At 35.0% G+C, this 23,738-nt stretch overlaps 3 protein-coding genes across 4 annotated transcripts; 2 read left to right on the top strand and 1 right to left on the bottom strand.

Moving 5' to 3' along the window:
- The first annotated feature begins 248 nt into the window (after positions 1-248).
- Positions 249-5,989, top strand: LOC111437522 (long chain acyl-CoA synthetase 4-like). Its single transcript, XM_023075524.1, has 19 exons — positions 249-555; positions 1,100-1,163; positions 1,271-1,360; positions 1,457-1,513; positions 1,705-1,753; positions 1,883-1,959; positions 2,127-2,166; positions 2,281-2,375; positions 2,661-2,828; positions 2,976-3,086; positions 3,162-3,249; positions 3,463-3,529; positions 3,860-3,935; positions 4,041-4,158; positions 4,293-4,538; positions 4,629-4,768; positions 4,875-5,057; positions 5,162-5,281; positions 5,669-5,989. The coding sequence occupies exons 1-19, from the start codon at positions 404-406 to the stop codon at positions 5,708-5,710; spliced, it is 1,983 nt and encodes a 660-aa protein (XP_022931292.1). The 5' UTR covers positions 249-403; the 3' UTR covers positions 5,711-5,989.
- Positions 5,990-6,302: 313 nt separating this feature from the next.
- On the bottom strand, positions 6,303-10,296 carry LOC111437523 (endoglucanase 6-like). Its single transcript, XM_023075525.1, has 9 exons — positions 9,976-10,296; positions 9,666-9,878; positions 9,243-9,443; positions 8,830-8,919; positions 8,525-8,689; positions 7,745-8,029; positions 7,309-7,657; positions 7,158-7,220; positions 6,303-7,078 (listed from the first exon to the last, which is right to left on the bottom strand). Exons 1-9 carry the CDS (start codon positions 10,168-10,170, stop codon positions 6,780-6,782), a joined length of 1,860 nt encoding a protein of 619 aa, XP_022931293.1. The 5' UTR covers positions 10,171-10,296; the 3' UTR covers positions 6,303-6,779.
- A 6,152-nt stretch (positions 10,297-16,448) lies between these two features.
- On the top strand, positions 16,449-20,758 carry LOC111437524. 2 transcript variants are annotated; one of them, XM_023075527.1, is made up of 5 exons: positions 16,449-16,590; positions 16,713-16,865; positions 16,942-17,404; positions 18,799-18,926; positions 19,757-20,758. In XM_023075527.1, the coding sequence occupies exons 2-5, from the start codon at positions 16,788-16,790 to the stop codon at positions 20,216-20,218; spliced, it is 1,131 nt and encodes a 376-aa protein (XP_022931295.1). In that variant the 5' UTR covers positions 16,449-16,590; positions 16,713-16,787; the 3' UTR covers positions 20,219-20,758. The 2 variants fall into 2 exon arrangements, with proteins under 2 accessions (XP_022931295.1, XP_022931296.1); XM_023075528.1 differs by having other exon boundaries at positions 16,451-16,590; positions 16,726-16,865.
- The last annotated feature ends 2,980 nt before the right edge of the window (positions 20,759-23,738 follow it).

Raw genomic sequence — 23,738 nt, 5'->3', positions numbered from 1 at the left:
TGTTAAAATTTTGGACCCATATATTAAATTTAAAACTTATGTGGAGTAAGTACAATATGTCATTTATTGTTTGGCTATATATCACATCGTAGTGCACCATAATATTTAAAAAATGTAATTAAATTTTAAAGAAATTGAGGGGCTAAATTGGTAATACAAAAAAAGTGAGGGACTAAATTTGTAATTATTTTCGTGAAGGAAGAAAAAGAAGAAAAGTTAAGTGGGTGTATTTACCGCATACGCCACTTGGTCAGGTCACCCACAGCCACCGGTCTTCACGACTTCTGTACTTTGACGTCTGTATAAAACCAACTTCAGCTTCTCAAATTCATCGAAATTTGAAGGATTCATACACTACAGACTCGTTATTTGGATTGTTGCTCTGTAAAGCGGAGGCTGAAGGATGTCGCAGATGAAGTATTTGATTCAGGTGGAGGAGTCTAAGGCCGCCATTGATGGAAGGCCTTCGATTGGACCTGTTTACAGAAGTATTTTCGCTAAGGATGGGTTTCCGCCTCCCATTGAAGGATTGGATAGCTGTTGGGATATATTTCGGTGTGTTTTCTTCACTATCTACTTTGTTGCTGTGAAAAACCGCTACTAGATTCTGCATTTTGTGCTTTGTTTTGGTATTCTGTTGTGGAAGGAAACTAAGTAGAAATGGTTTCCTGTTTTATTGATATCGTTAGTTAAGTTCAGTTCAGTTCAGTTCGATTTGTTTTGTTCGAAGTTTCACAGTTCACTGTTGTTGTTGTTTTCCTAAGTAGTTGGTTCTGCTGCCTTAATTGGAACTGTCGTAGTTTAAATTGCTTGAGATTAAAATGTTTTTTTCTTTAGATATAAATTATTGTATCATGATAGGTGTCTGTATTCTGCTTGCTCTGTTCTTATTTTCATATTTGAGCTTCATCCTCCTTCGCAGTTCCATTTTTTTTTTCTTGTTTCTGAGCTTTGATCAACACTTTTCTCTCGGCTGTCTCAGCTGTGCTTTCGCTTATCATGTTGAGGCCTTCGTGTTTCTGTGCAATCCTTACGGGAAAAAGTTTGGGGAATATTACGCAGTGTGTCAATTTATCCATTGATTACTGCTGTATTGCAGGTTGTCAGTGGAGAGAAACCCTGGTAATCGAATGCTTGGCCGACGTGAGATTGTGAATGGGAAGGTATATGCATCTTGCACATAATCCAGACGCTCCAAAGTGTTGTTTTTGTTTTTCTATCATCTACTAAAACCTTGCAGTAAGTTGTGTCTTGGATCTGTTTATCGCAGGCTGGTAAATATGTGTGGCTAACATATAAGGAAGTGTACGATATGGTCATAAAAATAGGAAATTCTTTGCGCAGTCGTGGTTTTGAGGAAGTAAGTTTCCATCCTCTCTAGGTTATTTGATTAATTTATGCAAGTAGATCTCTGCAAATCTTGTGGATTAATGCTTTAACTAATCTCTATTTATAGGGAGCAAAATGTGGTATCTACGGTGCCAATTGCTCAGAGTGGATAATAAGCATGGAGGTAGAGTTTAACTTTTGCTCCTGACTAATTTCTTGATACCGTTCATCTTTTATCTTCTTCGAGAGTTTTTTCTTTAACTGTTAATGCATTTGTGGATGACTTCGAACTTGTCTTTGTATTCTTGACATCCGTCTAAGTTATTGCTACTTTATTCTAGATGAATATTGCATGACATTGAAGTTCACTTGCAGGCATGTAATGCTCATGGGCTCTATTGTGTTCCCTTGTACGACACATTAGGTATGCTTGTTCTAAATTTATAATTATATTGTGTGGTTTGAGTATAATATCAAGCGTGCTCTGTATCTCTTTCATCAGTAAAATAAAAGGAAGCTGATGAACTTTCTATCATACTGATTCATTGTTCAGGCGCTGGAGCTGTGGAATTTATTATTTGCCATGCAGAGATTTCTGTTGTTTTTGTAGAAGAGAAGAAGCTTCCTGAGGTACCGACTTATATGGTCGAAGTCAGAAATTTAGTATCTTTACTTTTGAATTACATATATGCAGATTAACTATGCATCTTTACTCTGAGAATTTAGTATCTTCATTTATGCAGATTAACTTCTCCTGGGTAGTTTTGATCATATGAAGTTTATATTTTTCTTTTCAGGTCTTGAAAACATTCCCAAGCACAACCAAATACTTGAAAAGTAAATTTTTATTTCTATTTAGATTCTCATGCCAATGATGTGCCTATTGAAGCAACATTTTCATCTTTTTAAATTTTTTATTTTTATTAAAAGATTTCATTTGTTTGTTTGTAGCAATTGTGAGTTTTGGCAAGGTTGCACCTAATCTAAGAGAGGAGTTTGAGAAGTATGGGCTTGAAATATTTTCTTGGGATGAATTTTTGCTTCTGGTAAGTATTATATTTGATCTCTTGGCTCACCTGCATAAGGTCTCCCTTATTAAATAATTTAGTATTTTGCCTGAAACTCTTTGTCTCAACTGCACAAAGTTTTCCATGGTAACATTTTGTTTGTTGTTTTCACTTCTGAGTATGGATGATCAACTGATAACTTCATCATTAAGATAATCTAGGTATATATGGATGATGAACTGAAATGTTGTTTCCACTTCCTTCATTTCTCATCACAATGAAAAAAGTATTACTCATCAAATTTTTGGTGTCTGCTTTAAACAGGGTGAAAATCAACATTTTGATCTCCCTGTGAAAAAGAAAAGTGACATTTCCACAATCATGTATACAAGTGGCACTACTGGAGATCCCAAAGGAGTGATGATATCAAACAAAAGCATAATTTCACTTATAGCTGGTGTCCAGCGTCTATTAGAGAGTGTAAATGAAGAGGTAGTTTTCCTTAGTAAATTTGTACTTCACAATCTTTTATTTATGATAACCTGGAAATGAAAATTTAACCAACATAACCTATGGAACAGTCGATCTAGATTGATATGCATTGTATTTCTTACTTATCTCTCTCTCTCTCTCATACAGATGAATGCGAAAGATGTCTATTTGTCATACCTTCCACTAGCACATATCTTTGACCGGGTGCTCGAGGAGTTGTTTATCTTACATGGTGCCTCCATTGGGTTTTGGCGTGGGGTGAGTAATCATTTGATTTTCTTCATGCACCAAATATAAGCTTTGTAAATGTTGCTTATCATTTTTATTCTGCAGGATGTTAAACTACTGGTTGAAGATATTGGGGAGCTCAAACCTAGCATTTTCTGTGCCGTTCCTCGTGTTTTAGATAGAATTTATGCTGGTAAGCTGTCCATGTGTGAACTATATGATTTTGATGTCGTCATAATCCTTTTTGCCTGATAATAATAATTGAGGACTTATGTCTCTATAGGCAAAACCAATTGTATGAATGCAGTACTGGTTTTATCTCTTTGGTCTGTGGATGCTAATATTTTTACTTGAATGCAAGTTCATATCTCCCATGATCAAAATAATTGTTATTATATTTTCTCAGGGTTGACTCAGAGATTAGATGCAGGGGGATTCTTTAGGAAGACATTATTCAATCTTGCATACTCACAGTAAGTCAGTTTCACTTCGGTTAATTTTCTTAAAATATGCGTGGTAAATAGTGCTGATGAATTTCGATAAAACAAAGATAGTTTTATATGTCCTCCTATTTCTTTTTGGAAGATAGTTTTGTGAACTGTGGCATGTGATATGTGTCTACAAACTCGCCTATGTTGGGCATGGTTCATTAACTTCCTTAGAACTATCAGATAATTTGATCTACTTTTTTTTTATTTTTATCACAGAGGGTGTTTCTAGGGCATTGTTATGAACTCAAAACTTCACCAGTTGTTGATTATTTCTCTTATTGTTACTCTAATCGGTTTTATCCTTTGGTGCAGTAAATATGGTAACATGCAAAAGGGGCATAAACATGGCGATGCATCTCCCATTTGTGACAAACTTGTCTTCAGTAAGGTGGCATTTTTTTTTCTTTCGTGTCGCACCTCCTAATTGACATGATAATCCTCAGATTTACTAAAATTTTAAATTCATATTTTGTTCTCGTGGGTTCTCTATCAGGTAAAGCAAGGGCTGGGAGGTAATGTGAGACTTATTCTCTCTGGAGCTGCACCACTAGCTACACACGTAGAAGCTTTCTTGAGAGTTGTGGCATGTGCACATGTTCTACAAGGATATGGTATATAATCCCGGCAGTATATTCTGAAGTTTCTGCTCTTCATGGACTCGTATAGATATCTTATAATTTTTTGGCATTCCTTCACTTTTTGTTCCTTCCATATTTCAATGATGATTATGTTCATGTTAATGTAGGTTTGACAGAGACTTGTGCTGGGACTTTTGTCTCATTGCCAAATGAACTGTCAATGTTGGGAACAGTTGGCCCTCCAGTGCCGAATGTGGATGTCTGCCTAGAATCTGTACCCGAAATGGGATACGATGCCCTTTCAACTACACCACGAGGTGAAATATGTGTGAGGGGAGAACCATTGTTTTCTGGATACTACAAGCGTGATGACCTAACCAATGAGGTTATGATTGACGGTTGGTTCCATACAGGTAATCTTAATCGGTGCAATAAAACTTATTTGCTCTGTTTTCTATGGTTTGTTATCATAAATTTACCTCTTCTTTTTCCATTTTCTTTAGGTGATATTGGTGAGTGGCAATCGGATGGCAGCTTGAAAATTATTGACCGCAAGAAGAATATTTTCAAACTTTCTCAAGGAGAATATGTTGCCGTGGAAAATTTGGAGAATATTTATGGTCTTGTATCTGCTATAGATATGGTATTTGCTAAACTTTTGTCAGCTTTAATTGAAATGTTTTGTACACATTAGAAAGAAATCTTCAGTTATTTGTGCCTTATGCATGGTATTCTATTGTTCAATTTAGATCTGGGTCTACGGGAACAGTTTTGAGTCCTTTCTAGTTGCAGTTGCTAACCCCAACAAGCTAGCACTCGAACGTTGGGCAAACGAAAATGGAATCGAAGGGGACTTTGATTCACTTTGTGAAGATAAGAGAGCAAAGGACTACCTACTTGGGGAGATCAACAAAATTGCAAAAGAGAAGAAGGTTCTATTTCCTGCCGATTTGCTAGACTTTTTTTGATTTGACTGAATAAATATTTACTCGATAGTCAAAAAGTAACATGAATCTCACACTCTTGTTCTTGGCAGTTGAAAGGCTTTGAGTTTATTAAAGCCATTCACCTTGATCCTCTACCATTTGATATGGAACGCGATCTTATAACTCCAACATACAAGAAGAAGAGGCCTCAGCTGCTAAAATATTATAAGGTTCGTATTCGAATATAGAAAATGTCAGGGAAAAAGCCCAGGGCTCAACCCTGCCGGAAGAAATCGAAGAATTTCTCGACCTATCTCCCTTCAATTAAATCAAATTCCCCAAACTTGCCAAACTTATTCGGGATAAAATAAATTACTTACAAATAATCATTAGAACTTGAATGAATTTAAACTTCATGGTACTCGATCTTTATCTTAAAACACATGATCGTTGTGCTTTGGCCCTAAATTTTTGCTCATTGGCATTCAGTTTTTTGCATTTAGTTTCTGAGGTGTCGTTTACTTCATCCATTCTCTATTTCGTAAATGACGTGTTTGGAATAGTTTTCCAATATCTTTAGGCTGCTTTTATATACATTTTCTGTTCTTTTTGTGCAGAATGTAATTGACAGCATGTACAAAAATTCAAAGAAGCCCTAATGACTGAAGACGACATTTATGGAATCCATTGCCAGATTACAGTGTTTCTATTGAAATGATACTTTCTTACTGTACATATGGGTCACTAATCCACCTAATCGATCCATTCATGTGAATGACAAATCTGTACTTTTAGGGGACATGGAAATTGACCCAAACATCTCTGCTATATTGAATCAATTTGTTGTATTATAGACAGATATCATTTTAAATTGGGGATGCCTGTTTTTTGAAGTTACTACTTTGACAAACAAGTAAAAATTACTGCATTTTATCGTCTGATTGAAACTTATGAAGGACTAGAGAGACCAAACTGAGATGACACTTAAACATCATAGACTAAGACATAGTCTTCGAATATTTGATTTATTGGATATGCTTAGATCAATTGAATTGTGCTAAAATTGACCATCGGTAGAAGAGTTTCCTTGCAGGTCTTCATTTCTTCATTTCAGGCAGATAACAGAGGGAAGAAAGAAAGGTATTTCTTGTTTCATCACCTCCATATATGCTTGTATATGTATGTTCATTTGAGAGTTTTTTTTGTTTTTTTTAAGGTATAGTGATGATTTACAACACCTTGAAAACAAGATAAGCAAAAGCACACCATGTTTCACAAACTATATTTGAGTGTGAATGAAGAAAATGTTGCAGAACACACATCTAAAAGTTACACAAAGCTACTTCAAAAGTACAATGAAAGAAAAGAGAACTCTCTTGCAAATCCTTCGAGAAGCCATGTTTTTGTTGCTTCTCTTACACTCTCAGCTATTCATTCTGTCTATAAAGCGTTGAAGAGGTGGAGAAAGAGGATGAGCACCATTTCAAACTCTCTTCTCTCCTTTCTTCCCCAACTTCAGCGCCATTATTTGGCCGATTTGCATCTAAAAAACCTAGGCAAATCCGTATCACGCGTAAATGTTGACTTTCTTCTGAAAAAAACGACGAGAAAGAAACCGATGCGACCTCACTATCTATAACTGCACATGTCTTACACCACTCCATGAACTCCAAAAGCTTGTTGTATGCTGTATCTTCTTGGTTTGGTTTCTAATAATCTTCCTCCAATTTAGGAGAGAGTGTAGCTGGAAACTGAGATGTTGGCTGGAGAAGTAGTGTGAATGTACACAAATTCAAGGCTTTCTCCTGCAGCTAATGAGTTGAGCCACGATGGGAAGACATATGATTCTCCAGATTTCTCCAGCCCCCAAAGAGGGCCATAAAGTTTGGATATTGTAAGTTTCAGGTCTTTGAGAGTTTTTGATGACTTATTGGTCACTTTTGTAGAGTATCTATAGTATGTATTTCCTTTAGCAGTCCAGGAAGTCGTCATCTTTTGCTCTACGGTAATCGGGGTAGAAGATGACACTGCAAAACAAGTTCTTCAGTCAAATTTTTGCCTCCTATGATCAATAAAGATTGGCTGGTCTTTATAAAGTAATCATACCTGGAGATGGAAGTGTTTTGGGGTATGCAGATGGGTCTGGATGATTAAGTGGAGGAAGAAGCACTGGAGAAAGAACAGAATGATGATGAGTGCCATGATTATACATGAAAATGCTTCAAGAGAAACCAAATGATCATAATAAGATTAGTACCTGGAAGGAGCTGATTGTAGCCACTATGCCCACCACTGAGTCTGGCCAAAATGCCAAGAATTGGAGCATTGTTATAAGTAGCAGGCTCAGTCTGCTCATAATTGTCCCTTTCATCAGCAAAGTTGTCGTAGGCATCAGGCCCACCCACAAGAGCACCGGTGAGAAGGTTGGGGTCGCTTCCCTTTCTGCCATACCATGTGGCATAGCCACCCCTGCAGCTGACAAAGGCAGAATTGACCTTGATGGAAACAATGGAAGATCCCCTGTGGTGCACTTGTCGTGGGTAATTGTTTCCATACCCCACCATGTAACTCGTAGCCCTCGGATTGTCCCCAAGGATGTAATCCACCTGTTTCAATTAGAATTTTAAATTAAACAGACATTCCATCTGGTTTAATAATGATGACCCTTTTCTCATTTGATGAATAATAGGTACCTGAGATTGTGCAAAGCGAAGAAGCTCGGAAGGCTGGACACTACCGGCGGCGCACCTCAAATTAGCGCCGGCAGAAGAAAGATAGTCGGAGTAGACGGTGGCGAGGAAGGCAGCACTAGTAACAAACTGCATATTGTTCCATCTCTGTCGGAAAATAAGACCGGCGGGCGTGGTCTGAACATTGCGAGTACCTTTCTTCATGCAAGAGCACAAGAAATTTTCAGCCTTGTCCTTGTACCTCTCGAACACCGGCCCGTGGTGAGCCGCTCTTCCTTGCAACAAGAACTGCCATCACAAACACCCAAATCACTCTTATAAGTTTCTGTTTTTGACAATTATTGGGAGAACAGTCCACAATTAAGGGAATTATGGGTTTATTAGTAAATACAATCATCATTGGTAGGTCTTTGGAGAAGTCCAAAATAAACCCATCTTTAGAGTCAAAAGTGACTGAAGTGTTGAACAAATTGTGTACTTTGTTCGAGGGCTCTAAAGAATGAGTTGAGCCTCGATTAAGGAGATACTGTTCGAGGGCTCCATACGCCTCAGAAGAGGCTCTATGGTGTATTTTGTTCGAGGGGGATTGTTGAGAATTGTTGGGAGAGGAGTCCCACGTCGGCTAATTAAGGAATCCATGGATTCATTAGGAATACTATCTTCATTTGTATAAGACCTTTTGGTAAATCTAAAAGTAAACAATATCATATTATTGTGGATGGTCGTGATTCCTAACACTATTCCAGCAATCTTCGGAAAATCTTTAAAATTAAAAGAACAAACCTTGGCGACAAGGGTTTGGACACCAGCATATTTGACATCCCAGCCAAATTCAGTCATGCTCCAACCTGTTCCTCCCATGGAGTCCCCATTTTCTCCAAGGTAATTCAAGTAATATTGGTTGTTTGTTGCCTCATACAGCCATGCAGCTGCCCACAGTAACTCATCCTGCAAATTCAATCTAGACACGTGAGTGATGATAGTCAGTTAGTAATGGGCTCTGGAGAAGCCCATTAGTAATGGCTTGGTGTAATTAGGCCCAAATTGAGGTGGCCCATGCAGGCCCAAAAAAAGAGGATGATACGCACATTGTAGCCACTAACAGAACGATAGTACTTCTGCGCGACAGTGATGCTGCTGTCGTATTTCCCTCTGTATTTGTCCGCAAACTCGAACAGCTGAAAGATAATAAAAATTAAAATTAAATTATCTCAATGGCATTTTCGTAATTTCACACCACCGACACTTGTATCACATCACTCAATTTATGGAATTTGTGCCAATAATTATTCTTCAACTAAATATTTATTTCTGAGAACACGATACTTTATATTTATATATATATATCAATAAAATCAGCATTTAATGACGCAATAAATAAACCTATTAATTGCGGTAGTTTTACTATCATGCGCCGTTGGGTATAGCTCACACTTCAAAATTGTAAAATTTTTAATCTTAAAAAATAAAATAAAATAAAATGATTATTCAATTGGGTAACCTGGCGGGCATGGGAGAGAAGCTCGTTAGCATAGGCGGGGTTGTAGTGGCGGAAGACGAGGGAGGCGGCGGCCATAGCGGCGGCGGTTTCTCCGGCAAGATCCGACCCGGGATTACTCGGGTCGATCTTGTAAGCCCGTCGGTCCGTCGTCATGTCCTCCGGCCGCTGCCAGCAGTAGTGGTCTGTGTTACCATCTCCCACCTAATAATTTCCCATTCAAAATAATTCCAATAAATAAACCAACCAATCACAAATATTTAGAATTTAATGTTTGTTTAATTCCCAGTATTAGTCAAAATTAGTGATGCATTAGTTATAATTAATAACAAATTAGTGTAGTGATCAGTAAAACATAAAAGAACAAAGCGTGAATTCAAGAACAATATGAACTATAATTTCAAAAGAAAAGGAAGGTAAGGGTACCTCTCCATAAAGAACATTGGGTTCTGGGTGGGCTTTGATGAGGTAATCGGTGCCCCATTTGACGGCGTCTAGGGCATGACCAAGTTCGCCATTGGCAGCCATTTGCTTCCCGTATTCAATAATGCTCCAACTCATCATCGTCACCGTGAATGCCATCGGCAGTCCGAACTTCACATTGTCGCCGGCGTCGTAATATCCTCCAACCAGATCCACCTACACCAAACAAAAAACCCCCAAATCACTTTCCCGAGAAAATTCCACACATCAATTTTCTCATTAACCAAACAGAGTTTGAAATAGAAGGCATTACCCCGCTAGCCTTGCCGTCTTGCAGGCCGGAATTGGAGCGCCAATTGACGCGCTGATTGTGAGGAAGGTAGCCGGATCTCTGAGCTTCGAAGAATAGAATGCTCTTGCTTAGAGCTTGACCGTAGTCATGGCCGCCTAGGGCACAGGGGACCAAAATTACCAGAAGCAGAGCAATGGCTGAGATGGAACTCTCCATTTCAAGGAATCGGAGGGGGAAATGGCAATGCCGGCGGGAGGACCCCAAAAGGGGAAGAGAGAGAGAGAGAGAGAGAGAGAGAGAGAGAGAGGCGGAGAGAAGGGCAGTGTGCGGAGTGGAAGAAGAAGATGGGGGCACTAAATAAGCTTGGAGGGAACTGGGAAGGACCCCTACAGGGGCAAAAATGGCAAATTATTATTTTTTTCTTTTAAAAATTAAACGGATTTTAAAATTCCAATTAACTTTTTTTCTTAATTCACTTACCACTAGTAGCTTTAATAATGCAATGTTTTATTTAACATTTCTCAAAAATAAATTCTTTGTTCTATTTATTTATTTATAATAGATATTGGTGTTAATTAAAAAAAACAATTTAAAAATACACATCATAATTATTTTTAAATAATCGTTACTAAAAATTTCAAAATAGAAGTGTAAATTATCAAAAAAAAAAAAAAACAAAATATTTGGAGAAATTGGTATCAAAACTTAAATAAAAGGGTATTATCGTAATTTCAACATTATCTTCCGGGCACGAAGGGTGGCCTGTTTTCAGGATTCGATGGCCCGACAACCCGACAAATCAGCACTTCTCAATCCCTCAGTTTATTTTTATTTTTCTTTTTTTATTCACATTTATTGTATTTTTTTTTTCTCTCTTTATTGGTTAATATTATACAACTCCACCGACAACAGCACAAAAATAATATAATAATAACCATACTAATTTGTTCATTTATTTTTTTTATTTTACACTTAAATAATAATTTAATAATTTTGAGACTTTTCTATGTTCCTCGGTCAATACTTTCTACAATTAACAGTATAATTAAATAAATAAAATTTTAATTTAATTTGTTTCAATTTTCGAAAAAGAAAATTTGTTTATCTTTAAGTAAAATGTTTAAAAATTAAAATTAAAATTAAGGCATTTAAATATATATCTAAAAATGAAAGTACAACTTTAAGTAAATATACAATTATATGGTCCACAGCTCTTTTGAATGCATCCACTTTTTCGGGTCGGGTTCAAAAATATTTTCGTCTTATTTTATTTTATTTATTATATTTTTTATACTAGAGTAGCCAATTTTAGGCCAATCAAATAATAAAGTCCGCCTGAATTTTAATATGTTACCATTAATCATACTTTAAATATTGTTAAACTAAATGTCAATTTTATTTATGCAATCAGTAAATAGTTACCTTTAATCATTAATTAATTAATTGATCTATTCATATTAAAAAAAAATTATTTAAGTTAACTGAAAAATAAGAAATATATACCTAACTAAATAATGTTTAATATTCTATTAAAGGAACCTAAACTTTAATTATTGTTATGGTTCCTAATTTAACATGCCACGTATCTAATTTTGTCTAATTTATGTGGTCCCAATTCATGTGCAAAACCATGCATTTATTCTTCCAAATGCTATAAACTTTTATTTTTTTTAATTAAATTTAAATGTTACCATTTTAATACTTCAATAATTATTTTTTTTACTTTTTTTCTCTCTTGAAATAAATTTGTTTTTAAAAAAGAGTTGAAAAGAATTTAAAGAAGGGCAAAGAAGGAAAATGACAAAAGAAGATACGGTCAAAAAGATCGGTGCTTGTCAGATTGCTTTATTCCCAACCGCAATCAACGGTCTCCAAGAAATAATAGTTAAGGAGGGCTATTAATATTTTTCTAATTATGCATTATTTAATTTAATACTATTTTAATTAAACAAAAACAGGATCACCTGACACGTCAACTAGTGTGAAAACGGCAACCTCCCGTGATGACTGGTTGGCGCCGGTTGTGTGACGGTCTCGGCGGCCATTTCTGCCGCTACTTTTACCCGTTGTCGGAGGCTGTTTTTAGTATTCAAATTTATTATTTTTTTTTTTTTAACTAAAATTTTAATATTAAAATAAATTGATTTTATGGTCTCGAGAAAAAAGAAAAAAAAAGTGGTGGTTGGTTTCAAAATGAAGTTTCGTTTGAGAATCCTAGAGCTCTATCCCCAAGGCTATGGGATTATTTATTTATTTTTATTTTTTTTAAAATTGCCACGTGGTAAATGCTAAAGGGTTTTTAACTCCCTTTTTATTTTTTTAATAGGGTCGTTTATTTTGGAATCTGAATATTAAAAAGAAAAGATATGTGAGAATATAAATTAAATGTCAACCAACTATGGATGCCATTAAAGTTTTGATACTTCAAACAGTTTTTACCGCCAAAAGGTGTTTATAGGCCGACATGTAATGCATCGGCGTAGACACGTGTATACCTATGCGGTTTTATGAGTAGCTTAAAAGTTTGTGTAACAGTTCAAACATGCTGTTAGCAAATATTGTGCTATTCGGGCTTTCCTTTTCGAATTTCTCTTTATGATTTCTAGGAAATGATTTTACACTCGTATAAAGAATGTTTCGTTCTCCTCCCAACCGATGTGGAGTCTCACAATCTTCTCCCTTTGGTGACCAACGTATTCGCTGGCACACGTTATCCTCTCCAATCGATGTAAGATCTCACCGTTTGCTATGCCAAGAGATTGTGGGTCGGCGTACCTTAGACTTGAAGGGTAGAGAATACTTCTCGAATGCAAAATAGACTTCAATGTCCCCAAAACGAGCTTTTACAAAATGCAATGAACTAGACTTGTGTACACAGTGATTTAGTTCAACGGCTTCTCAAAAAGTAATAAACGGAAGTACTCAAAATATTATTTTAAGCGATGACTGGTGAATAAAATGCTCCGAACAATATTATTTAAATAAAACCCATTGTTATATGGTTAACACATTATTATTTAGTTAAATTCATTTTAAAATGATTAAAGATAGATATAAAATATTATTATGTTAGGTAATTTCATGAAAAGTTTGAAACCCTAAAAGTAAATCCCAAACATTTGGAGAGAAAAATAGGGCGATGCGCGTGAGAGTCCACAGGCGCGTGATGAAAAGCCGGGTGGGGCCCAGAGGGATTTGAAAAAAGATACGTGCCATGTTACTTCTTGGGGAATGATAGAGCACAAGTACTTTTTTAATGCAGCGGGCCCCATCCGACCCGACAAATATTTCCGGAGTTTCTTTTTTTCTTCTAAATATTATTAATAATAAAATTTTATTAAAATGCATTATTTTTTCAAACTTAAATATTAATTTCAAATTTCAAATTTCATGTATATGCCTTTATTTCATTTTCATACTAACCCCTATTTATAAGATATTTTCCACTAAATCATAAATAAAAAATTAAAAAATTGTATTTCTATTTAAATCGGTAACGAAATAATTGAAATCGAAGCCCTATGTAAAATTATTTCAAATTTAGTGAGTTAAAAAATATAATTTTTCTTATTTTTAATAGAATAAAAAAAATGTAATAATTAATATTTGAAAAATGTTCCACATTTTATTTTTTTGAGTGAGAATAGGTTGACCGAGTCAACGACAATATCATTTAAAAAAGAAAATAATATTTTTGGTTAAATAATAAAATGCATGCTTCACCAAATAATTATTTAAATAATAATTGAAGGAGTCTTTATTTGGCAGTGCCTTTAATACTCTACATCCCATGCCTATGTCTTGGAAGTAACAATGGTCAATGGTAGCACTTATTATTGCATGCCGCAATATCGACTCTTCAAAATGCCATACCACAATTATTTTTAAAAAAATAATAATAATTAGCCATGGTAAGCAACGAAAACTATAGATGTTAATTTAACTCATAGGATCAATTATGAAAGAAATTAGGAATTAGAGACCGAGGGGAAAAAAATTTATCCTAGCTAACTAGATGCGGTCAGAAACAAGGATTATATTTCCTATTTTAGCCCTACCCATTTCTCGGCTCATCTTACTTTCTTGTTTCTGTTTGTTTAAATAAGTGCAAAATTTTTTAAAGGGTTAAAAACTACGTTGCACGTAAAAATTTTAATTTTTAGAAATTTATGCGCATTTTGCATAATTTTTTTACATTTTCAAATCCTTCAATTGTATGTTTACATTTTTTCTTTTAAATTACATGGGTGGATACAGAGATCAAATATGAAGTTATATAAGATATACTTCAGGTACTTATTCTCTTAAAATTAAAAGTTCAAATTCTCAAACTAAAAAAATTAAGTTACATTTTCTAATATCACTTTGACTCCTTTGACCCGTTTCCCTCTCTCGTTCTTCGTGGCCTAAAAATAAATCGAATATCAATTGGGTATTCATAGATGTATAAGAAAAGTACAAACTAAGAGCCCAAAAGTGGGTAATGGTCAATTTTTTTGTATCTATATGAGTTACAATAACAAGTGTTATGGAGTGTTTTGGATCTAATTGAACAAGGTGAGTGTAGTTATAGACTTATATCAGCCAAATTTAAAGTTGTGTATGAGTCGGTTCAAATCCACGCCTTCTAAAACTTAAGTTAATATTAAGTTTGTGAGTAATTAAGAGAGTTGAAAATAACATATATATTTAGCGTATATTTAAATATGTCAACTTCCTCCGTCTAATAATAGTAATTTCACCTCCATATTTATTTCTATATATATATATATATATATATGATTATGATAAAAGAAGTTCATAAATCATGATACACGATAATGGGACCTAAAGGGTAGGGGAAATAATAAAAACAGTGACGATTGTGGGTCTGGTTGGAATTTAGCGTGGTGGAAACATGGAAGGTGTGGTTCTTTATTATAACAATAAATAAATAAATAAATAAATAAAACCAGAAACCCAATAAAGGAATTGGATGCTTCCCCACAACAACTAATTTTCTTTTCCTTTTCTGCCCCCCATTAAAAATATAATTAATTTTTAATTAGCCTCATATTTACCTATTAAATTATAAATAGATCAAATAAATTAGTGAAAATTTGTATACCAGTGAGTACCAAAAATATTTATTAAGTAAAATAATTAAATTTAGTCGAGATAATAGTTTAGTATATTTTAAGATTTATTATATATTTTTTAAATATTTAAAATTAGACTTTTGAACGATATAGACTAAAATAAAACTAAAAAAATAAAAGGACAAAATGGTATTTTAACTATTAAATTATTAGCAAATATATTGGCAGATCTTTGTAAAGTGAGATACTTGGTAGAAAGTTCATTCCATAACAATACATTATAAAAAATAGAAATTATAAGGAAATGCCGAGAATGCCCATGAGAATAAAAATTAGGATGTAAATAATTTATTAATTGGATAGATATTAATACTAATTACATTCAATAATTTTCTTATCCTTGATCCTATAATATAATTTATTGAAAATGAAACTCAAATAATACACGTCACCGAGTGAGTGGGGAAGCTAATTTTTGGGCTGTTAATTGCAGTACAGCCCACATAATTATATTTATTGCAATTCTGCCTTTTAAGTTAAATAAAATTAAAAATAGGGTATCCGAAATTTTGGGGAAAAGGGTCATCTTTGTAAATTTAGCTAATTACAGGGGGCGTGACACACGTGGCGGCTTAGGATGGGTTGCTTGTCGCGTTCCGTCGGCGGACGGGAACAGCCAAATTACGCAATGGCTTCTATTTGTCAGAACTGAAAGGAACGCCGTTAAAAAAGAAGTCTTTTTTTTTTTTTACTAATTAAGAAAAACAATTTTCATACGTGTCATTTACAGGAGTCACAAAGGTAGTGTTGGAGCGCCGTTGCATGGGGATGTGTTGACACGTGTTTCATTCTAAATGGACCATCAAATTACGATAATGTGAAAGCACGTGCATTCTGTCAGTAAGGAGTGGGGCCCTCCACGTGATGTTCTCTCGACTTCTCAAGCTTACAAGAAATGATACTGTTCAGTGCACGTGCTCCATGCAGCACCACCAATTAAACAACGCCACGTGGTGACGAAAGATGAAACCGCCGTTTCACAGCCTTGTGTCACAGTCACAGCCGCTGGATGTTTTGATTTTTTCTCTCAGTTCAAGACAGCCCAATCACAGACTCTGTAAAGCCCACTGGAAGGGTAAAATCGAAATAAAAATAATAATTTTTAATATTATGAAAAACTTTGGAAACGTTGCAAGTATTTTGGCAGCCCATCACAGACTCTGTAAAGCCCACTTGTGATATTTACAATTGGGCCGAAAATGGGATTCCATGTAAAGCCCACTTGTGATATTTACAATTGGGCCGAAAATGGGATTCCATGTAAAGCCCACTTGTGATATTTACAATTGGGCCGAAAATGGGCTTCCATTTGTGAGCATTGACTTCAGTGGAAGCCATTTTCGCTTTGCGTTCTTCAGATACTTTTCAAATTGCAGTTGAACTTGAGCCCTACGATCGAGCTCCTTCACCTTTCTTCCTTGCTTCTTTCAGAAGCAGAGGGTGAGTGCTTATGGATCATCGAACGAAGCCATGGAATCATTTGGCCGACTTCAATTTGGTGAGCTATGTCTTAGTTTGCTCCGCTGATTCCAACTTACTCTCTCCATCTTTTCTTGTAGATTTTAGTTTCTAGTTACTAGTTACTTAGCTGACCCATGGTGTTTGATGATTTTACTTTAGTTTCTGTTTCTAGGAACTATGGTTTGATGTTGGTGCAAAGGGAAGAGATCTTGTTGTTCTTTTACCTTTGACGTTATGAAGACTCTGTTTCGCATTTCGGTTGGATTCTTTTTGGTGTTGCTAATTTTTTACTGCAGCTTCGTTGATTCCAAGGTGCGAGAGGTTCACTTCGATTTTGTAGGATTGAATATACCATTTCTGTTTAGCATCTCGATGAATTTGAATGTAGGTGGAAGAAACTGCGAACTCCAGTCTAGATTCAAAAACAGTGAATAAAGTAAACGATGCAAGCAAGGACACTGGTTCTAATAAGGTTCTTAATTCTATTTCTGCTGGTAAGGAAAAGGAGGATGAACACCAAGTAAGCATCTCAAAGGGGGATGTTAAGAGCAGCGGGGATACAATTAAGAAGGATCCTGAAAGTGAAACAACATCGGAAGAAGGTGCAAATAAAGTAAAGAGTGACGGTGGTTTAGTTGAGAAAGGAAAGAATAAGGGAGAGAAAGAGAAGGGGAAGCCATTAGATAATTCAGCTTCGAAGGAAGCGTCTAAGAATAGTGGGAAGGACGGCAATTTGGTAACTTCAGCATTGAAAACAAAGGATGGCTCTTCGGGTGAGGATTGTGGTTCATCAAATAAGTGCACTGATGAGGGAAATAAGTTTGTTGCTTGCTTACGAGTTCCAGGAAATGGTATGCATTTATAAGAATTTGAGTTTAATTTTCGTTCTAATATGGCATTCTCAGCTGTTTTTTGTAACTATTCTAATGCTTTTTGCCCCATATATTTCTGCAAGTGGTCGTTCTTTAATCTCTCTGAAATTTTGCTCTTGTTTTATATCCCTAGTCTGAATATGTGATTATGATTTAAGTAGGTTCCCATGTTCTTGATTTAAAATGTGGGGCTTGCTAGGTGGGATAGGAGCTATATAATCTTAATCACAGCATAACTTTAGCGTTAGACACCAACTATTGTTCTAATTCCCCCCAATTTTAAAAGTTACAGATTTTCTTTTACAGAATATTCATAGTTATTATTCTATTTGGACTTTCAACACCTGGTAAAATTCCAAGGGTTCAAGGTAGAGTTGAGTTAGGACTTTAATGATGTAGGATGAGTCGTTGGATAGTTAACATTACTTTAGATTAATTAGTGCTTAATTAGTATTATGGATTTAAAGAGTTATTTGTTTTATTTTCTTTAATAAATAGCAACTTGTGAGATTTGTAAAGGATGTTTTGAAATCATACTTGAAATATAGAACTTTGTTCTAGAGAGTTTTCTCTTAATTTTAGGATGAATTCGCTTGTTTGGCCATGAATTTGCCCTAATCTTAAATTAGCTGCATCATTTCGCACAATTATGGATATGGATAGAAGTCTTAGGAGAACTTTTTTGCTTCAAGTTCCATGGAGTTCAACCCAAAAGCATAGATGGACTTGTTAAAGGTGGTGATTGATAGTTCTCTTTCAATGTTTTCCTTTGTGAATCATTTTCCAATCCAACTTCTAATCTGAATAATAACCAATTTTATCTAGCCAACTAAAATCTTTCGAATTTGGATGTGATTTCTGTTGGATGATGGAAGTCCCATATCGACTAATTTAGGGTGTGATCATGGGTTTATAAGTGAGGAATACTAACTCCATTGGGGTGAGGCCTTTTGGGGAAGCCCAAAGCAAAGTCATGAGAGCTTATGCTCAAAGTGGACAATATCATACCATTGTGGAGAGTCGTGTTCGTCTAACAATTTCCTTCAACTAATTGGCATCTGGGTACCCACAATGAATGTGCATCAACCAATTGATATCTAGGGCAATATCAAATCTGATCTCTAAAGGATTGGGGTTTCTGTGTATTGAATCCTAAATGTATGTTAAGAATATTGGTTTTGGACTTTTTGGGATAAAATAATGGGCTTGCTACATATTGAAATTTACATATTCTTACTATCCATGAACCTAACATCTTGCAGCTGTATTTGCCTTTTCTTAGTGCACTCCATCACAGTAAAGATCTTAGATTATGAATCATATCTATTTATAGATGTATATTTTCAAGTTCTTGTATGTATACAATGTTGCAGAATCTCCTCAACTTTCGTTGCTAATCCAGAACAAGGGAACAGGTCCTCTTACTGTGAAAATTTCTGCGCCCGATTTTGTTCATCTGGAGCAGAGTGAAGTTCGACTTCAAGAGAAAGAAGATAAAAAGGTATTTGACCCTTACATTTGATGCTTCAGAATACTAAACCTTAAATAATTAGCTGTTTAAGTTAGATGATTGTTATTTTAATGAAAAGATTAACGACTAACCAACCCCCGATCATGTCTTCCTTTATACTTATTGCTGGGTCTTTCACTCCGTTAATATGTCAAATTTTCATGCACCCAATTGTTTTTTCTTTAAGTAAAAAAAAGACGGATGATAAGACATCCTCCCTAAACTGCCAAGGACATTAACATTAGGTATTGTGATGATCGTTCTTGTATCTGAACTTCCAAAATACCAAGCTATCTCTCCAATCCAGGCATTGTAATTGTGGGTAGGGCACTTAACCTTAGAACATTGGCTAAACTGCGAGACAAGCTTAAGAGTGAATTATGGCGCAGGACATATAGTAATTTGAGGGGAAGAAGACATGGTGAAAATTCTTTGTACTACACTTTCGTTGAAAATGACATTAAAGAACTTTGTACAAGACTCTTCTATTATCTCTGACACATTAAAGAAGATAATGATAACTTGGTTTGCCTCTTGCACCAGTTACCCCGTCGGTCAGAATAACCAGAACTTTGTATACATTTTTTTATGTCAGACTGGTCTCATGCTTCTCTGACAATCCAGCTAACATCGAATAAATAGTCGACAAATTATCCTGATATTTGAATCCAATAATTGATCACATCTATATCTTTGATCATGTTACATAATGTCTTCAAAGTACATAATTTAGATTCTTGTAGAATTTGTTTAGTTAATTGTAAGATATATGTGCTAGAGTTTCATCTTAATATACACATCCAAGTAATCAAATTATGTAGGTAAAAGTTTCAGTCAGCAATGGTGGAGATGGAAAGGTGATCATTCTGACTGCAGGTAGCGGCCGTTGTAGTCTTGATTTTAGGGATCTTGTTGAACGCAATATTGCCAAAGATTCTGATGATCTTCCCAAGTCCCCACGGTTCAGCTACCTGGCAAAGCCACCTATTATTGCATTTTTAGCTTTTTCTGTAATTCTGACAATTGCAGCTGCTTCAGTGTTCATTAGCATTCGTCGTAAAAGTTTTGCTAGTAGCAACTCTAAATACCAAAGGCTGGACATGGAGCTCCCTATTTCCATTGGAGGTAAATCCGTTGCTGACAATAACGACGGATGGGAAAACAGTTGGGATGACAATTGGGATGATGACACGCCACACAAACCTTCCCTGCCTGTTACTCCAAGTCGTTCGTCGATGGGCCTCGCCTCACGACGGTTGAATAAGGAGAGCTGGAAAGATTAGCCACCAGTGTCAGCTTCACACATTCATACACAAAAGAAAGAAACCGCTCGAATGCCGAAATCCGATTATCTGGGGTTCAAGGTACACTCAGCTCTACCCTTTTCCTGTCATTTTAAACCAACAAGCATATGATTGTTATTGTATTTGCATCCAACATCTTCCTTTGGCTATTGGATTGGAGATGGATGTGGTGGATGAGAACCTCATGATGTCATAATGAATTACTTTTATTATCAATCAACGTATCTCTTAACAATGTTATTATTTTAATATGATTCAACGATGATTGTAATTACATATGAGATGGCCTGATGTTGGTTATAAATCATGAAAAGTGACAGTCAATGTGGAAGAAAAAACGGCCCAATTAGACAGCTCCACGTGTAATTACAAGTGGCGTCGGTGATGAAACGACGGCTAAGTCACTGCTACAGTCAAACTTACCCATAAACGAGGGCATGAAGGAGAGGAAGACAACCAAACCACTCACTGTTACTTTATTTATTTATTTTAAATAAATTGATTACAAATATTCTTTTTGATGCTTTGGGTATTTCTATTTAATTACCCATTCAAAATACATTAGTTAGGTTGACATCTACTGTTTACTTAATTATTTAATTAGATAAAATCATAATAAAAAAATTTAGAAATTAAAAAAAATTAAATCTGTGATTTAATTTTGGTTTTAATTATTGATGAAGTTGGGAGTCAAAAGAGGAAGTGGCCGTAGCATGAGGGTAACTCTGAAACCCATTTGAAGGAAAGCGATGTTTTCCTCACTGAAATAAATGCAGTTATCCATTATTGTGTTATTTTTTATTTTTTAGTATTATTTGTCACTTTTCTAAACAAGTATATTTGAAACAAAATTTCTTTTAATATTCAAAAAATAATTTTAATCCGGTCTTCATTAAATCATTAAATCATTTTTAAAATAACATAATTGTAGAAGTATATTGCTGTGAAATTTTAGATATATATAAATAGCAACAACTATTGAAATGATATCATATTAAATGTTAAGTAGGCTTACTATTTAGTTTTATACAATCAAATAAAATAGACTTTTGATAGTATTGAAGAAGAATGATGTTATATTCTTCTACCCTTTTCGGCGTATTTGATTGCAATATGGCTTATTTTAGTTATATACATAAGAATATCATCACTCGTTCTATATCTCTAAGTTTGTGCACGTGTCTCTGAAATTGTTATTTTAACTAGTTGATTTATGTTCGAGTAGATCTAGAATATCAATAAGGTGGGACAGAAACGAGGAAGTCTTCCCTATACTCATACCCACCACCTATTTCATTCCTATCTTCAAGAAAATTTTTATTTATTTTTGCAAGGCCGAGATAGGGATTTCTTACGGGAAATTAGCTCCATATATCCCACAATAAGAAATCTCTTTCTAGTCCCTCTCTCATTCCTCCTCGTGTTCGGTGCAGGTTAAATAAAAATCTCTAAGGCATTAATACATACTTTGCAATTAAAAAGTATCAAATTCAAACTTAATAAATATTTTATGATTTTGTATTTTGAGTTAAAAAGAAGTATACATTTTGGTAAAATGTTAAAAATAAAAGCGGCGTTAAATATGTAAACCTACCCAACCCTACCCCGCCCTACCCTACCCTACGTTGGAAAGTCAAAAGTCAAAGCAGTTTCAAATCCACAGACAACAGTCCATCTCATCATATGAAATGGTCGGTTTCCTAATTTTGACTTTAATGTCTTTTCTTTATGTTTTCCAATTTTAAATATCAAAAGATAAAAGAATGATTGGCTTTCAAGCCATCCTTAGCCATACACGTGTCCACATTATATCCTTTCATTACAAAAAAAAAAAAAAATCTTTAATATATATACTATTTACAAAATAAATAACTCACTCAGTCATATTACGTTCTTGATAAGCCTTAACATTTGGTCCATAAATCGGAGTATGTATATTAAAAGTGCAATAAAATATAAAAAAAAAAGCATAAAATTAGTATTTAGTTTTTATAGTTAAAATGATAAGTTTTATTTTTATAATTTGATAAAATATTCTTAAATAGTTCTGAGTGAATAAGTTTATTTTATCTGAATTGTTGATTAGCCTCGTGATAGTTTCAATTGAATTTAATTAAGAATCTAAATCTTATTCCATTTTTTGAGTTCATCTAAAGGTTACCTTTAAGAACGAATAAATATTTTAATTATTTTTTATTTTTTTTTAGAAGAATAGGAGCCCAAAACTTGTGAGCTTATACCTGCCTTTATTTTTCTACCGTCATTATGACGCCATAATGATGCAAAAAAAGAACAAAATAATAAGCAAAAATAAATAGCACGAGAAATAAAAAAAGGGGAAAAAAAAAAAGAAACGACGCCGTGTAGTTTGGTTTCACGTGGGCAGGTCCCGGAAAGGGCATTCACGAGATTTAGAAAAATTCTGAGTTCATGGGTATGTTAAGGTGACACGTGGGGGCACGAAAAAGCTCCGATTTACAGCGGCGGAAAGGGTGACGTGTCAGATGTAGAAGGCAGGGACCACAGGCATAGTCGGCTCAGACGCCGGCCGGATTGTTTGAAAAAAACCTCCCGAAATACTAGGTTTTTGAAAGTCAACAAATATTGATTTTCCTTCTTCGTTGTGGTGCAAAGTCAACAAAAATTGGGCTGTCTTTTTATGTGTAGCTTTAAATGGGATACGATTTCAACAAATCTCATAGCTTACTGTTTAAAGCATTGATTGCGGGAAAGTTTATTATGTTGCAACTCATCCACCTCCATGCAACACCCATACAAACCAAAGTTGTTCGACCATTACATAATTACTATAAAGACCCACATTGGCTAAGTCGACAATATCATACTACTATAGAGACCCATGTCTCTAATAACTGATATCATAGTCGATTATACTCAAAATCGACGATATCATACCATAATAAAAGCCTATCATCCCTAATAAGAGATATCAGAGTCATGCACTTAATATAGTCATGTCAACGTGAAGTCCTGTAACTTCATCAAGATATCATGTCAATAGGGAGTTGGAATATGTGGTTAAGTTAGGAAACGTCGAAGTGGGTCAGATGATTAGGTAATAAGTGATATAATAAGTTGATAATAAGTATGATTGGAGGGTAATAATGTAATTACAGACAAGAAGTAGGGTATCCAAAAAAGTGAGAAGATGTAAGCATTCCCATGCAAGACATGAATGAAGGAAGAAGAGGATATGACAGCGAGGCATGGAGGGTTTAGGGTTGACTTTGAGAAGGGCTACCTGTAAACCCTTTTATTCACATGGAATGAAATTAGCTTTTTATTTTTATTTTTATTTTTATTTTTATTATTATTATTATTGCAATTTTCACGAGATGAAGCAGAAGAAGAGAGAAAGATATTTGGAAACACGGCGCTGTTTCTTTCACCTCTTCCTCATGCCTTCGCCTACCTTTTCTTCTTTAATGCCTTCCCACCCTACTCTCTTTATTTTAGGCCCCACCCCTTATAAAAAAAA

This window comes from Cucurbita moschata, unplaced genomic scaffold (genome assembly GCF_002738365.1).
Source record: "Cucurbita moschata cultivar Rifu unplaced genomic scaffold, Cmos_1.0 Cmo_Scf00064, whole genome shotgun sequence".
Classification (NCBI taxonomy): domain Eukaryota; kingdom Viridiplantae; phylum Streptophyta; class Magnoliopsida; order Cucurbitales; family Cucurbitaceae; genus Cucurbita; species Cucurbita moschata.
Note: the sequence above shows the minus strand (reverse complement) of the source record. Positions and strands in the feature narration are given on the sequence as shown.

Bases quoted from the DNA above. Each gene is read 5' to 3' on its own strand.
- LOC111437522 (XM_023075524.1), top strand. From the start codon at position 404: ATGTCGCAGATGAAGTATTTGATTCAGGTGGAGGAGTCTAAGGCCGCC. The intron at 1,361-1,456 runs GTAAGTTTCCAT...CTCTATTTATAG, and splicing joins GCAGTCGTGGTTTTGAGGAA to GGAGCAAAATGTGGTATCTA. The intron at 3,087-3,161 runs GTGAGTAATCAT...TTTATTCTGCAG, and splicing joins CCATTGGGTTTTGGCGTGGG to GATGTTAAACTACTGGTTGA.
- LOC111437523 (XM_023075525.1), bottom strand. From the start codon at position 10,170: ATGGAGAGTTCCATCTCAGCCATTGCTCTGCTTCTGGTAATTTTGGTC. The intron at 8,030-8,524 runs GTTTGTTCTTTT...TTGTGATGGCAG, and splicing joins TCCAAACCCTTGTCGCCAAG to TTCTTGTTGCAAGGAAGAGC. The intron at 7,221-7,308 runs GTACTAATCTTA...TTCTTTCTCCAG, and splicing joins CTACAATCAGCTCCTTCCAG to TGCTTCTTCCTCCACTTAAT.
- LOC111437524 (XM_023075527.1), top strand. From the start codon at position 16,788: ATGAAGACTCTGTTTCGCATTTCGGTTGGATTCTTTTTGGTGTTGCTA. The intron at 16,866-16,941 runs GTGCGAGAGGTT...ATTTGAATGTAG, and splicing joins GCAGCTTCGTTGATTCCAAG to GTGGAAGAAACTGCGAACTC. The intron at 17,405-18,798 runs GTATGCATTTAT...ACAATGTTGCAG, and splicing joins CTTACGAGTTCCAGGAAATG to AATCTCCTCAACTTTCGTTG.